The sequence below is a fragment of the Osmerus mordax genome, chromosome 25, assembly GCF_038355195.1.
Source record: "Osmerus mordax isolate fOsmMor3 chromosome 25, fOsmMor3.pri, whole genome shotgun sequence".
NCBI lineage: Eukaryota > Metazoa > Chordata > Actinopteri > Osmeriformes > Osmeridae > Osmerus > Osmerus mordax.
In genome coordinates this window covers 4,326,345-4,342,281 of record NC_090074.1, presented here as the reverse complement: position 1 = coordinate 4,342,281, position 15,937 = coordinate 4,326,345, and the positions used below count along the sequence as shown (strand labels likewise).

The 15,937-nt window shown below is 47.5% G+C and overlaps 2 protein-coding genes across 2 annotated transcripts; one reads left to right on the top strand and one right to left on the bottom strand.

Annotated features, from left to right (window-relative positions):
* Positions 1-283: 283 nt before the first annotated feature.
* Positions 284-9,664, bottom strand: arap1a (ArfGAP with RhoGAP domain, ankyrin repeat and PH domain 1a; the record flags this gene model as incomplete). Its single annotated transcript, XM_067228632.1, has 28 exons — positions 284-601; positions 734-797; positions 901-951; positions 1,304-1,386; positions 1,590-1,723; positions 1,870-1,983; positions 2,114-2,231; positions 2,691-2,765; positions 2,960-3,037; positions 3,139-3,286; positions 3,426-3,531; positions 3,660-3,875; positions 4,004-4,213; positions 4,325-4,520; positions 4,642-4,744; positions 4,866-5,001; positions 5,142-5,264; positions 5,399-5,573; positions 5,679-5,861; positions 6,083-6,168; positions 6,350-6,549; positions 6,806-6,912; positions 7,205-7,407; positions 7,507-7,627; positions 7,726-7,795; positions 7,885-8,022; positions 8,617-8,723; positions 9,581-9,664. Coding segments are annotated over 28 exons (3,462 nt in total), but the record flags the coding sequence as incomplete, so codon positions are not given.
* A 718-nt stretch (positions 9,665-10,382) lies between these two features.
* ercc6l (excision repair cross-complementation group 6-like) lies at positions 10,383-15,314 on the top strand. Its single transcript, XM_067228762.1, has 3 exons — positions 10,383-10,517; positions 11,080-11,121; positions 11,320-15,314. Exons 1-3 carry the CDS (start codon positions 10,456-10,458, stop codon positions 15,056-15,058), a joined length of 3,843 nt encoding a protein of 1,280 aa, XP_067084863.1. The 5' UTR covers positions 10,383-10,455; the 3' UTR covers positions 15,059-15,314.
* The last annotated feature ends 623 nt before the right edge of the window (positions 15,315-15,937 follow it).

Sequence of the window (15,937 nt, the reverse complement as noted above, 5' to 3'; positions counted from 1 at the left end):
ATTCATCTTCATACCCATCCTTGTTAGATAATGTGGCAGTTAATGATTGTTTACATCGATAGCGCAAAGCTGCAATGTAACAGCTGCCAGCTCTGAGGCCTTGTGTGTTGGCTGGTTTAGACTAACCACCTCTGGCCACATAAGAAACTCTTAGGTTTTAATCTGAGAACATTTTACTGCTAATGGTCTCCAGTCTTCTCATCATATTCTCACTCGTGGGAATTCCTCATTAAATAGGAAGCATTTCTGTGACGCTTTGACTAATATCTGTGCTGTTCGCATTCAGAGTGTGATTGTGTTGGAACATGCAATAAAGAGGATGGATGCGGGTACAATCGAACTTGTATTTACCGGTTACATGCAACCTTGAGATAAGCCAAATATCAAATGTACACTTAATTTATTCCACATTTAAAACATGACATAGAGAGAACATTGAGATCATGAAAATCTGTTACAAATATATATTAATAATTTGGGGGGAAAAAGGCTTTATCAAGGCTTCCCGAAACCATGGCTGGAATTATGAGGAGATAGATGGGAGAGAAGCCCTTCACCAGCCTTTAAATCAGGAGGTTCCTGGCCACAGGTCACCATTGTGCTAGAAGACAGTTAACGTGTGTTAAAACAGGTGACCCACTAGAGACTATGACTACGTCAGCGAATGAATACGTGAAAAGTGATATTCCTAGAAAAAGGCCTTGTGACATGTCAATAGCAACCGCATGATTACCTGGAGGAGAAGAAACGTAGCCAACCAGTCGGTCAGTTCATGATCGGACTCGCAGCACAGATACCTGAGGAGAACGAGAGGATGCAGATGGGATGGGAGTGAAAGGAGAGCCGTGTCTTCGAAATGAACGCACGGTCAAACAGATGTAGTTTCCCGCAGAATCTCACCATCTATGCATCTCGTGCTGGTCTTGCGTCCACTCTACGGTCATTCCCCAGCTAACACAGGAGGTAGGAGGAAAAACAGAGGAAACTGTCAATTAAGTACGTTTTTGGTCAGTAAACAGAGAGAAGTTGGAAGACTTCTATGAACTAGAGAGTCAGATGGCTGAGCAGTTAGGGAATCGGGCTACTAATCAGAGGGTTGCCGGTTCGATTCCCCGTCGTGAAAAAACAACGTTGTGTCCTTGGGCAAAGCTCTTCACCCTACTTGCCTCGGGGGGGGGGGGGGGGGGGAGTCCCTGTACTTACTGTAAGTCGCTCTGGATAAGAGCTACTGCTAAATGACTAAATGTAAATGTAAACTAGTCGATGTCAGTGTTGCCAGTTGAAGCCCTGGGTCGTGTCTCACCTTGAGGGCGGCTGAAGCTTCTTCCTGATGCCACAGTAGACCTTCAGAGCCTGCAATTGACATTCCTTTTCCGGATGGTTACTCTACATCGGAAAAAAAACAATCTTTAATTTATCAATAATCATCTAGCAATAAAAACGAATATATGTAGAGTCTATAAAGTCTCCAAGTCTTCTACAAGTAGTCAGGCCAAGGTGCACTGTGTACCGCAAGGTCTGAAAAAAGGAAAGTCTTATGACACAGCAAGCCATAAGCCATGTCGTAGGCAAGCATGTCGTCGCCTTACCTTTTGGGTCTTGTAAATCTCAAGAGAGGTTGCCGTGATGACACAGTAGCGTCTGCTGAAGCTGCCCTTGGCCCGTTGGCCCTTTTCCTCGCAGAACTGTACGTGGCCCTTTCTGGTGACGTTCACCCAGCCATCTATAGGAGGAGGTACACAGTCATCACTGACTACTACATTTTCACAGGAGTAAAGTACAGTAAAGTACAATGGAGGGGGGTTTTTGGGGGGGGGGGGGGGTCAAGGCCTCTGTTCTCTTACAAGGATGGGAAAATCTTGTATTTACCTGTGCATGTTAAAATGGTTTTCATGTAGTCATTTTTCTTGATCACCAGGTGGCAGTCTTTGTCAAGTGAAAAATATACAGGGAGCACTTGCTCCTGATAGTGCAAAGGGCGTTCTGTTAAAGGAGTCGGGAAAATCGTACTCTTATAATCCCTTCGTGAACATTATAGACTCAACTTATTTTACACGATTTTTGACGACTTTGACGGCGGTTCGCCCATTTTCAGCCATTCACAGATGTGTACCCATGTCATCCTTGTCGTTGACCAGGAAGCAGCTCCAGTAGTCTTCCGGCTGTGGAGAGATGTTCCTCCGCCTCAGAACCTCAGAAACCACCTCCAGAGCGGTCATCGTCTGGGACACCTTCCGTAGGAAAGGGAGGGGCAAAGGGGGCTTAGATGACGGATGGAGGTTCAGACCTCACTGGGACACGCCCCCTACTGTAACCATGTCAACAGACCATTGAAACGTCCCTACCAATAAGTACATTTACCATTTAGTCATTTAGCAGACGCTCTTATCCAGAGCGACTTACAGTAAGTACAGGGACATTCCCCCAGAGGCAAGTAGGGTGAAGTGCATTGCCCAAGGACACAACGTCATTTGGCACAGCCGGGAAGCGAACCAACAACCTTCTGATTAATAGCCCGACTCCCTAACCACTCAGCCATCTGACTCCCTGTACTACCGGGAGAGCAGGGGTGGTGTTATTGTAAAAAAAAGAATCTGTGTTAAATCCTCATCCAAGACCCAACCTACGGATGAGTGAAAAGGCTAACCGCATCTCAGGGGGTGGCTGTGAAGGATGATGGCAAAGCTGACCTGGACTAGCAGCTCTGATCCCTCCTCCTTCACTTCCAGGTAAATCCCACAGATGGTGCGTGGGGTCAGAGGTCCCTGTTGGAAACACAGGAACATTTCGTCAGATATTCAGACACGCAAAACACGCGAGGCCTCGTGTGACGAGTCCACGCGCCACTGGACCGAGATTGAGGACGTCGTGATGCTGTGGCTTCAAATCGATTCGCTTCATTCGTCCCAAAGGGTTCTGTCACGATGAGCGTGCGGCGCCGCTAAGGGTACGCCCTCACCTCATCCGGTCGGTCCTCCTTGGCTCTGATGATGTGGGAAATCATGTCGATCTGCCGTTTGAAGTGCTCCGCGTCGACCTGCGGGGGGGGGGGGGGGGGGGAGAACAAGCAGAACGATGGGTTTCTTCTTCCAAACCTCGGCGGTTGACGTCGTCCCTTTTGAGACGCGCCGCACTCACGTCAAAGACGGCCTGGTAGTGCTGGACGAGGTCTTCCACCACCTGGCCAGCGCTCTTGTCGGTGCCGTCGGCCTGGAAGAGGGTGGGGCCGAACACGATGGACAGGCTGTGCGCGTCCATCTTGTTCTCCTCGGCGAAGCACTGGACACTGGTTTTTGACGCCACAGATTTCGGGAGGTTAGTGCTTTGCGCGAGGAGATGAACGCATTCGACATCCCCGTGAAATGGAAACACAAGGATGGAAGAAAAGAGGGGGGGTGTGGGGGGGGGGGGCAGGGGGGGCTCACCAGTAGAGGTGGTTGATGACGGCCCCCAGGGTGGCCCGGTGGACTGGGGGGAGGCTGGCGAGCAGGGCCTGGTATTGAGAGATCCTTTGACTCTTTTCACTGAGAGCTGCTTTGGCAGACCACAGAAGAAGAAGGAACAAAACAGATGACGAGGCGGTTTTCGGTTCTTTCCGCCTCCGGGGGGGGGGGGTTAATGCCCGGAGACCCGTCTTTCCGGGGCACGCCTGCACTCACCCACGGTTTGGAGCCACGGTAGGGAGGCCTGTTCCCCGCCGAAGACTCCCTCGCGGACATTCCGGAGGAACCTTTTCACGGCGTTGGCCACGTCATCCACCTGGTGGTCCCCCTCCGTCAGCTGGACGCGCCGGGCGTCCAGGCACAGAGAAGACAGCAGGGCCGTCACCTTCGACTGCACGCCCGCCTTCCGGTAGATCCCTTCTGATTTCAAGCCTGCAAGAAAGAAAAAAAATAAGAACATAGACGCGCGATAACAAAGATGGCCGCTCGACGAACGTTTGACCTGACGCGCAAAACTCGAGGGATTTTTTTCAAACCGCCTAGTGACTCTAGCCACCCACCGTACTGTGTGATGAAGCCGAGGCAACGGTCCACGATGACGGGGACATCCGTGCCGGTCAGTTGCTGCTGGTCCAGGGGTCCGTCACCCCCACCGGCCCCCTGCTGGAGGCTGCTCACCCAGCCGGGGAAGTCGGCCCTCCGGTCCCCCTCGAGACGCAAAGTCCTGCCTCTATCCACCAGCACCACAGGCCCGGGCTCCGGCTGCACGCCTGAGACCACAATCAGACCCACACCATCACTTACACTGCTGTTTTTTTTTTTTTTTCTCTCTCTCCCTTTGTCACATGACCACCAAGACTCCCCGCCCTCCTGTGACTCACAGAGTTCCTGTAGTTTACGCAGGTCGATGCTCTCTGGCCTGTCGGAGGCGTGGAACAGGACGAGGAGCGTCGAGCCCCCCGCCGCCACCCAGCAGGCTCGAGGGCTGTGTGGGTTGGGCCCCTCGGTGTAGCGGAGCCTTCCCACCCTCTCGAAGGACCAGCTCGCCATGCCCTCCGCCTCTGGGGGCACTATGGCCTGACACACATGACAACACAGCGTCACTATTTAGTTCCTGGTCCTCCACCTGGTTACAGCACTGTCCCGAGCATTTAATAGTGAAGGTTTTGCCGTCGGCGTGAGATCGGAACGAGCTTACCTTGGCGATGGTTTCTATCCACTGTTGCACTGAATCTGGGGTGTCGGCTCCAAACAGGTGTATTCGACCAGAGATTTGGTACAGCTCAAAGGTATGTAAGTAGCTGATAGGGGGTGAGTCGAAGAAGAACAAAAAGAGTTTAGGCTTCACGGGTCGAAACCCAATTTGTGTCCGTCCCGTTGGAAGAGGAGGGCTAGTGCTTTGTCTGTTGCTCCCCGACTCACCCATGTTTCCCTAAAGGGTTGACCACGAGGCACTGGACATCACTCATCTTGATCTCTCCACATGGGTGCGCGCGCTTCTCGCAGTCGAAGTATTTGAAGACGCCCTTGTCCAGAATGCACCACCGTTGGCTGAAGTCTGCATAGCCCCGACACGGTGGATAACTTCGCATTGTAATTGATTTGACTTCAGATGTTTCACGTCAGATGTATTTTTCCGCTGGGTCGGTAATTACTTCAGCCGACTGTTAATTGTGTCAACAAACATAAACGTTGTACCTGCTTTTCCTTTGCGCTCCGTCACTGCCCGCGTCGTGGAGCCAATCTTGAACAAAATCCCAGCGTGGGGGATCGAGACAGCCTGCGGAATGACCCGCTCTACGTCCTGTACCCCTGGAAACTCTGCATGAACGGACACAGTTACAAAACGTTCAGCTTTTTCCAGAACAAAATGGGTTTCAGGGAACCATTCGAGGGACGTCGTGTCGCAGTGAAGGTTGTCGTTGGTTGGGGGTGAATGGTGAACATCTTGTTACCTGTATTGAGGTTATGAAAGAGGAACTCTTCTTGCACTTTCCGTCCATAGTTCTGGGCTATGCACAGAGGGTTGGGCACATCTGGGTCTCCGGTTGGGCAGTTCACGTCAGCCCCGCAGAAGACCAATGACATGGTCTCTAGCAAGTCACCTGTTTGAACACTCTTGCACAGAGCCTGGCAGAGCGAAGGGCAGAGAAGGGGCATGAGAAAAAGGAATGATACTTGGGTAACGTTTGTAAAAATAGACATAATGGGGCAGACAGAGAAACAGCAACTCACTTTGTTGAGGTCTTCCTGACGGCCAAACAACCTGTGGTACTGTCTGTATTTTCTTTGGCAGTACTTGGTCTTGATAAAGTTTTTCCGTTCCTCACTATTACTCGAAGGACGGATAGTTTCGCTTGGCGGAACGTTTGAGGCCCAGAACAGGTTGGAGCGATCGTTGCCTAGCTGCAAGAACACCTGTTGAATGAAAAGATGGGATGGACATTGTCATTTTGACAGAAGGGAAATAGCTCACGTTTGTGAAAGCAGAAGTTGTCACAGTTGCAATATTATGTTCGTTCACAAAGGAAGTTACTTGTTCCCTTGTAGTAAACAATGCGACAGGTCACTGCTACTGTACACCTGCAGGTGTCATGTGACTCCTCTTGACTAGAAAGGTATGTGAGGTGTGTATCTACCTGAATAAGGCTGTCAGTCCACACCTTCTCATCCATCCTCAGACTGCGGACTTTAGATACACTCGGCCCAAGACTCCGATGCACTCCTAAATGTATCCGAATGAAGATCGATTAGATACCGGAAACGCTCATCTATCGGCGGTAGATTAGTGATGCCTGATCTATGGCAAAGATGGCATGACAGCGATCAGCTTGAACTGGGGATGTGTGTCGCGCGCCCAAACCACTGTTCCCTTCATTCCTGCTCTATTCACGGTGGTTCAGTACCTGCGCAGTGCTTGCAGATGACCACGCAGAGATTGACAGACGCCCAGTCTGGGTCCTCTTCCCCACAGTCGGCGCAGAGCCGGTTGGACTCCTCGACCCAGACTTTCCACACCACCGTGTCACTGGACAGAGAGCGGCCGATGCAGGCCTGCATGGCCTCCACCCACTCATCCCTCTGCTGCGATGTCTCTGCCACAAAACTACAAAACGGGGTGCGGGTGATTAGCGTCCGTGCGGATTCCCCTCGACGTTGTGGGCTACAGTGCGTGGTGGGGACCGGACTGGGGGTCATGAGGAAGGCCCGGGGTCGTTGCGTCTCACCTGAACGGCATGTAGCATGTGTCTCACCTGAACGGCATGTAGCATGTGTCACACCTGAACGGCATGTAGCATGTGTCTCACCTGAACGGCATGTAGCATGTGTCTCACCTGAACAGCATGTAGCATGTGTCTCACCTGAACAGCTTGTAGCAGGTGTTGAGGCTGAAGGCGCGGGTGTCCGAGCTCTTCACGCTGCCCATGTTCATGTCGATGCACGTGATGCCAATCCCTTGGCTGTGTTCCTGATGAGAAGATGTCGGGTTAGAGATTGAGGAGTTCCAGAACGGCCTCTGTACCTAACCCATGAATGACACCGAGATACCGAATAAAATACATCAAGGGAACATGCAGCCATGTTAATGCTACGTCGAGTTATGTCGCAAATGAGGTATATCAGTCCATTGAAATCCAAGCATTAGGTCCTAATCAATGGATTTCATAAGAGGTGGGGTGGATATTTTCGTACCGCTCCTGAAACATGACATTTATGTTTGTGTTTAGTGAACCGTCCCAATGGAATACACAAACAAGCACCTCTGAGTTCATGTAGAGGAACACCCTGTCTGCACTGACGACAATAAAAAGTTTGGAGCGGGATCCATTCATTTCCAGGTATCCTTGTTTCTCCCCGTGACTGTCCCCTCCCGCATCACTGAAGCTCGCAGAACGCATCTTCCTGTTGGAGCAGAGCTGCTGGATGGTCTCTTTAAGGACTGCCACCCACCCGGCTCTGACGGCTAAAAAAAAAAAAAAAAAACATTAAATAATGATTACACACCTATGACAATAACAGTAGCAGTATGTTCTTTTAATAGATTTCTGAGTAGAGGCCCTACCACTGTTCTCGGCACGGAACAAGAAAGTCCTGTTCTTGGTCACCACCTCAAACTTCTGATCTCCGACGCTTAGCACATCGGCGATGGTTGAGACAGCGATGAATCGCTTCGAGAACACCTCCTGAGGAAAGAAGGCAGGGTTAACTGTGACAGATGCCGATTCATTTCGCGGTCGTCAGTGTAAACTTGCATCGTGAGAGATCGTCCGCATGACTGCACCTTTTCGTTTTGGTAGTATCTCAGGAACTCTGCATCCAACGTCACCCAGCGCTTTTGAAAGATCAGAGTCCTGCAGATAAGGCAAGGCTTCACTTTAATAAGACACAAGCCCACGGGATGTCTTTCTTTGAGCTCATGTTTTCTCGTTTCCTCCCTTACCCCTTAGGCGGGGTCTTGTCCAGCCAACCCGTTTTAATCACGGGGGAGTGGGAAGAATACGGCTTTCCAGGGTCCACAAAGCTGTGTGGACGGGTACAGGAAATGTAGATACTGCCCTCGTCAAAAGACGACCTACTCCTGAGGGTGGACAGAATCAAACATACTGCTACTATATAGCGGTAGTCCAGACATACAGAATGTACGACAGAGCCTTTACATTACGTCATTTAGCAGACGCTCTTATCCAGAGCGACTTACAGTAACTACAGGGACATTCCCCCCGAGGCAAGTAGGGTGAAGTGCCTTGCCCAAGGACACAACGTCATTTGGCACGGCTGGGAATCGAACTGGCAACCTTCAGATTACTAGCCCGACTCCCTCACCGCTGAGCCACCTGACTCCCAGAGCAGGGGTGTTGTTAGACATTAAACTCTACTTGGGCACAGGCCCCTTTTCATATCCCTTTTTCCTTCAAGCTTGCTGCGCACAATGCACCACTAGGCTATAGAAACTCCCCTTGCTTAACCCACTATACAACAGTTCAGGGGCGCAAGTTTGATATCAGCTTTGGCAGGGACACTCATACTGGGGCGCGTGCCCCAGTGAAAAGGGTCTAACGACGCCCCTGCAACAGAGTGTGATATAAGCTTATGTATTGAAAGTGAAAGACATGAGAGAACAATTTATCAACATACAAAAGCGGACACGAATAAACGACATGTTCAGACGCACCTGTTTCTGTTTGTGAATAGATCGCTGTCGGCGTCTTCAGAGTTGTTCATATTTACAGGCTCCTCAATACTCTTAAAACACCTCTGAAGTGCACGCAACTGGTCGTCCTATTAGAAAGATAGCAAAGAAGACAAGAAAAGACAAAATATACAACTACAAATCAAATATTAACCCTCACTGTTAAGCCTATGTGCAAACAGTGACATTCTTCAGCCTCATGTTACCTTGCGCTCCATCGTCTTTGTCTGTTGTCTTGTAATGTTAAGAGATTGGCAAGAGTTGGGAAGTTACCTCTGTGCTAACCAGCAACAGGAAAAACAACATCTAAATAATCCCATGCTGGGAAATGAGCCTCACTTTCTGGTGGTGATAACAAATATGTGACCGTACAGGTATTACTCCTTCACAAAACAACATTAGATCAAATATTTAGGATTAAATACCTCAGAAGAAAAAACAAAAACAGCCATGTGCTATGCCAAATGTTGATCGCGCATATAAATCAAAAGGAACAATATCAATGTCAAGATTAGTCCATTTGTTTAGAGACAGGAAGACTGAATACCTGTCACAATACCTGTCACGATGACAATCATTTCTGTGACAATATACCGTATATCTAAAGTCAACTTATGAACAGGAAGTGACCCACGGGGACAGGTCTAAGAGGCTTTTTAATGTTCCTTATGAAACTGTAGATCATCAAAAAGCCTCTGTCAAGCCATCTTTCGGTTCCAACCACATCTGTATGGTGTTTTAACAGTGCCACAGTTACACTCGCCCAACATCACTTGCTGATCGCTGTATCTCTAAGGATTCACTGTGCAACCTGCTAGTAATAACCTGTCAACACTATATAGTTCTGAAAGCAATAGTTCAGTTGACTGATAAAGCGAGCACAACGTCACACAAAGCAGTATGTAAAAGGAGTGTATTGTGTATTAATGTATAATGCCAAACTCACCAACTTCTGTAGACCGACTTTGATGCTGGCATGAAAGCTGGAAATGTGGTTTATCTGTATGAAATGAGGAAATGGATAGATAAAGGAGAGAGGGAGGGGGAGATAGAAAGGGGGAGAGAGGGAGGGGGGGAGAGAGAGAGAGAGAGAGAGAGAGAGAGAGAGAGAGAGAGAGAGAGAGAGAGACATAGGGGTCGAGAAAGACAGCCTACTAGTTAGTGATTCAGTGACAGTAAAAGTGATCATAGAAACAACAACATTGGTCTTACTTCTAGGGTAGGCTACTGTTGGCAAGCAATGCTGCAAAATACAATACCCAGTTGTTCTTACACAAATAGTGTAACAGTTAACGCTTGAAATAACATTTGATTGACATTGTGATATATAGTCTTTGTCAGCACTCACCTGGGCCTGGTGCCAGATATTCTGACAAAACCCAGATACATTTCAACTCTTAAAAAAAAAAAAAACTAATATATATATTACAAAAAAAGACATCTCACAGCAATCATGAAATAGCAAACTATCCCCCCCCCTCCCCCTCCCCTCCTTTTAGACAAAACATTGTGTTCTCATTTGTTCATTTTGTGGTTGCTGGTCCACCCCACCCTTCAGGAGCAGGCAATGCTAATTTCCGGGTTAGCAAACATACACGTGATATCCTACGATACTATTGGCCAATATGTTGCGCATGTGTAAAACCAAGCTATTTGATTTGTTTGGATACTTGTGGCGCGGATAACAGTTATAGATTCAAACACGCCACAAATTTCCTAGTTTTTCCTCAAGCTAGACAAGAGCATGTGAACATCTATCTAAATTAGCCAACTAATAAATGGTTTTTGAATGATCACGAAAACCGAAACGGAAAAAAGAGAATGGATGCCTCAAAGCACACGGACGAGGTTCGAGTCACGGAAATATGTGAGAAATTAGACAAGTAAGTCGCAAATAACTTCTGCTAGCTATGTAAGCTAAATTCTTTGCTAGCTGTACTGGGATGAAGGGAATCTCTCTGGCTTGGCATAATCATAAAGGTACAAATTAATGACGGAGTGAAAAAGGAGTTAGATAATTCAGTTATTTACACAGCCCTTCACTGCTAAGTTATTCGCTAGCTAGCCAATTAGATTTACGATAGCCTATTAACAAAGCCAGCTACATAACCAGCCATGACCTGTTAGTATCACAGACAGTAATCGATCATAAACATTTGAGTTTGTACGTACAGTATTAGCTAAGCTACGTCGTGTCGTCTGGTTTGAGTGGGGAACCCGTTAACTTAGTAGCTGCTTGTTATGATTACTCATAGTTTGGACCACAACGTTTTTGTACGCGTTAAATATTGGAAATTAGGCAAACAAAGACGGGTACATTCACATCAAATAATGCAGGTCATTATCAAAACTAGTAGTGCCGTGAAAATGTACACCTTTTATTGCACATTCAAGGCACAAACTTGGTGAGTATTTGTAATGCATGTTTTCTACTGTTCCCATCAGGTCATCGCTTATGACCACGGACAAGATGGACACTTATCAAGGGTAAGCTAAATCTAGCACTCCAACACACATGCACATACACATCACATGAATAATTATCATCAGTTAAAAGCGAATCTATAGCATCGGCTTCTGAATGACATGTTTTCTTATCTTTACTTGCAACATATTCTAATGCATGGATTGCATGTTCGGAGAATGAATGAACTAGGCCACTAACATGTTTGTGTCGTCTTCAAGGTATGTCAAGGAGGGAAAAGATGCTGCCAGAAAAGGAAACATGTCAAAGTCATTGGAACTGTTTCAGTTGGCTTACAATATCCACCCAAGTGACAAGCTTAAAGGCAGGATAAAGAAACTCAAAGAAGCAATTAAAGAGATGGAACAGCAAGACTCTGAGGATGAGTTTGAGGACTTTGTCAATGTGAATAACAGTGGTCTAATGCTTTTCAAAGATCTTTACGACAAACTGTATGATTACCAGAAAGAGGGTGTCGCTTTTTTATATGGTCTTTATGGCAGGAGAGGGGGGATTCTTGCTGATGACATGGGCTTGGGAAAGACCATTCAGGTGATTTCATTCCTCTCTGGCATGTATGATTCTGAGTTGGTGAAACATTCTCTCCTGGTCATGCCAACATCGCTAATCAAAAACTGGGTCAAAGAGTTTGCCAAGTGGACCCCTGGGATGCGAGTCAAAGAGTTTCATGGTTCAAGCAAAGCAGAGCGAAACCGGAACCTGGAGAAGATTCAAAGGAGAGGGGGTGTCATTATTACGACGTACCAAATGCTGATAAACAACTGGGAGCTTCTCGCATCGTACAACGGCGGCGAATTCAAATGGGATTACGTCATCCTGGACGAGGCCCACAAAATCAAGACCTCGTCAACCAAGACCGCAAAAAGTGCCAGTGCCATACCTGCTCAGAATCGTTTACTTCTGACTGGTACTCCGGTCCAGAATAATCTAAAAGAGTTGTGGGCTCTGTTTGATTTTGCTTGTCACGGGGCTCTCCTTGGTACTGCCAAGACCTTTAAAACGGAATATGAAAATCCCATCACCCGGGCGAGGGAGAAGGATGCCACGCCAGGGGAGAAGGCCCTGGGACTCAAGATGTCGGAGAACCTGATGACCATCATCGACCCGTACTTCTTGAGGAGAACCAAAGCCGAGGTGCAGAGAAAAAAGCAGGAATCTGACACAGCCAATCGCGACGACGTGGAGGCCGACGGCGCCGAAGAAATTCCAAGGCTTGGCGGTGCTATAATGCCAACCCTGACCAGAAAGAATGACTTCATCATCTGGACATACCTAAGCGCAATTCAAGAGGACATCTACAATAAGTTTCTATCCTTGGACCAAATCAAGGAGCTGCTCATGACCACCAGGTCACCACTCGCTGAACTGAACATCCTGAAGAAACTATGCGACCACCCAAGACTCCTCTCCGCCAGGGCTGTTGCTCAGCTAGGCCTGGAAGAGGGAACATCTGCAAACGTCAACGATGAAAATGCGTCCGCTGCTAACATGATCGACAACATATCGGACAAAACACTGATCTCGGAATCGGGCAAGCTGATGTTCCTTGTCGACCTGCTGCTCCGGCTCAAGGAAGAAGGCCACCGCACGCTCGTTTTCTCCCAGTCGAGGAAGATGCTGGACATCATCGAGCGAGTCCTGGTCAACAAGGGTTTCAAGGTCATGAGAGTCGACGGCACCGTGATACACCTCGTAGAGAGAGAGCGCCGCATCTCTCTCTTCCAGACCGACAAGCGGTACTCTGTCTTTCTCCTGACTACACAAGTGGGAGGGGTTGGAATCACGCTGACAGCTGCTGATAGGGTGGTTATTTTCGATCCCAGTTGGAACCCAGCCACCGACGCACAGGCAGTTGACAGGGCCTATCGAATTGGACAGACGGAAAATGTCGTCATATACAGGCTGATCACCTGTGGTACGGTGGAGGAGAAGATATACAGGCGGCAGGTGTTCAAAGATTCTCTGATCAGACAGACCACAGGGGACAAAAAGAATCCATTCAGGTACTTCAGCAGACAAGACCTGAAGGAGCTTTTCACACTGCAAGATACCCGGTCCTCCTCCACACAGCTGCAGCTTCAGTCACTGCACTCGACCCAAAGGTGCAGTGACCCTCAGCTCGACGAACACATCGCCTACCTTTACACCATGGCGATGTTTGGCATCTCCGATCATGACCTCATGTTCTCGAACGAAACGCACAACCAAGAAGATCATCCCGAGGATCAGGAATCTCACCAGTACATAGAGAACCGGGTCCAGAAAGCTCAGGAGCTGATGAAAGCCGAGTCCGACTTGCACAAGCAGCTTAAAGAAAGCATCGAATCCAACACCGAGCCAGCTTGGCTGCGAAAACCACCGCAGAACACAATGGGATCAACTGAGAGGAAACCCAAGGGTCCAAGCCCCAGCCCCCCCTCTCCTAAAAACAGCTTTGCGCTTGTTGATCTCACCCAAACTGGGTCGAGGGTTGAGAGCAACATACTTAATCTTAGTGACAAGTTTGTTGACCTAACTGTGGATGAAAACGTAGAAGATCCGTGTGAGGAAAAGAATGCGGAAAAGAATAACGTCGACTCTTCCATGGATCTGTCTCTTGAGGAGGTACTGTCTGATAAGGAGGCGCTTGACGCTTCTGTTCAAGAGGTGATCGATGAGCCTTTCCCGGTGAAGGAGGGTGACATGACTGCCAACGGTGCGGAACTCAGCGGTCAAGACTCTGCCACCTCACCTGCGGAACACAATGGTCTAGCATACACCCCCTCACCTGATAAACAAGACAAACGCCAAGATGTGTACTTCTCTGCTGAACTTAACAGCCCGTCACTAAATCATCCGCATGAATCCTCGGGAGACGCGAGAGACTTGCCTGTCAAACCCCTGAAGAATCATAGACTGTCTATACTACAGACATCTAATATGAGCCAAGGGAGTCATAAAGAAACACCATCAAAGGCAGAGGAAGACTTGGAGTTTCTTCCAAGTAGTTTCAATTTAAAATGGGAGGACAGTGCCAGTGATGCTTCAGGAGAGGAACCCGAGGAGAACCAGGAGGGGAATTCAGGGTTTGCGCTGCAGATGGATGGCAGCTACAGTGAAGGTGAAAGCACAGCAGTGAAATCCACGAAAGAGAATAATGCCTTTGGTCTCGGCGGAACCCATGTCTCAGATGCAGACCAGTCCGTAAACGACTCCTTCATCACCACCAAAAAAAAGAAAAGGTCCGCGGTCATTTACGATAGCGAGGAAGATGAGGAGGGGTGTCATTCAAACACGAGTGAATTAGACGAACCCTTTAATGGTTTGGGATCTTCCACACCCAAATCGGTCCGAACTCTGTCCACCTCCTTCGGGGTCAGGAAGAGCTTCGGAGGTAACACATCTGTGGCCTCGCGACGCTCCTTTGTGGAATCTGTAATTGAGGATGTAGAGGACCTACAAGAAGACATGGATGATGATGATGATGTTTCAAATGAACACTCTGATGGCGAAAGCAATGGAGGAGAGATGAATGGGTCTCATGCCGAGTCTCTGATGGAGGAAGAGGAGCCCATTGGAGAAACGCTGAACACTGAGAACGATGAAAGCGAGGGAGGAAGAAATGAGTCGATGAACGTCGGAGATTCCGAAACTGGAGAAGATGAAGAAAGTGCGCTGGAGGAATCGACCAGTGATCCCGAGCTTGCGTCTAGTGAGACAATGGATCACTACACTGTTAAAACGGACGTCTCAAAGTCTAAAACATTGGAAAAGAACGATTCATCTGTGACCGAGGGGAAAACTTATGAATCACTTGTAAAAATTGGGAAACAGTGTTACACGGAGGGTAAACTTGATGATGCCTTGAGATGCTTTTTGAAGGCATTAGACATTCAAAATGGTGACCCTGAAATCCAGCTGTTGACAATTCAACTGTACCGAGAATTAAATACGAAATGAAAGCAGTTAACTAAACCTTTTTTTATATAAATGCCTACAGTAGATAGAAGCATATTCCTATTATATATGTGCACTAGGTGTAATATACGTGTAAGAATGTGTTAAGGAAGCAGTGGTTATCATGTTCTCACATTTTCATTGTTTACACCAAGTCGAGTTGTATTGAGATGACTTTTGTTAATATTTGTAAACAAATATACCAGTTGACAATTTGAGAAAATACTGTATTAAAGCCATAATTGTCAGTAAAATAAAAAAATAGTTTGGGTTTAAAAGTGTTTTATTTGTGTACTTTCAATTTTATCACGTTATGATGGAAAGCTTTTTAGACCACCGTAGCATTGTAACGTTACTGCACATGTGTAAACGCCACTGTCTTCCTCTTGGTGGCGCACTAATCAAGCAATAGAAACTGCTCCAGTTTGACCTCAAGTAATGCCTAAATCTGATCACATCACGCTAGTTTTAACTATCTTGTTTACGAGTTGTCGCCTTAATTCCTTATAATCCGTTTCAGAAAAATATGGGCTCTGATATATTTTTTAAGCTTAAGGCCCAGTCTGGCCTTCAGTAGTCTTACAATCAGACAAAGATAAATAAACGTAATGAATCACATGTTTTGTATCATAGATATATATACTACTGAATGCCAGAATGGGCCTAAAGCTTATATCTATGTTTTGTATAGGCTTTATTAGACCTACTAGCAGTGTCAAAGAGGGCTTCACATATCGCCCATAGAAATACACCTCAACCAACCGCAACCCTCATGAAAGACAAGGAAAAACTCGCAGAAAACGGAGGAAAGAAATTTAAGAACCTTTCATATATTGGAATGTACGCACGCTTGCGTCCGTAGTGGTCATGCCTTGTTTATAT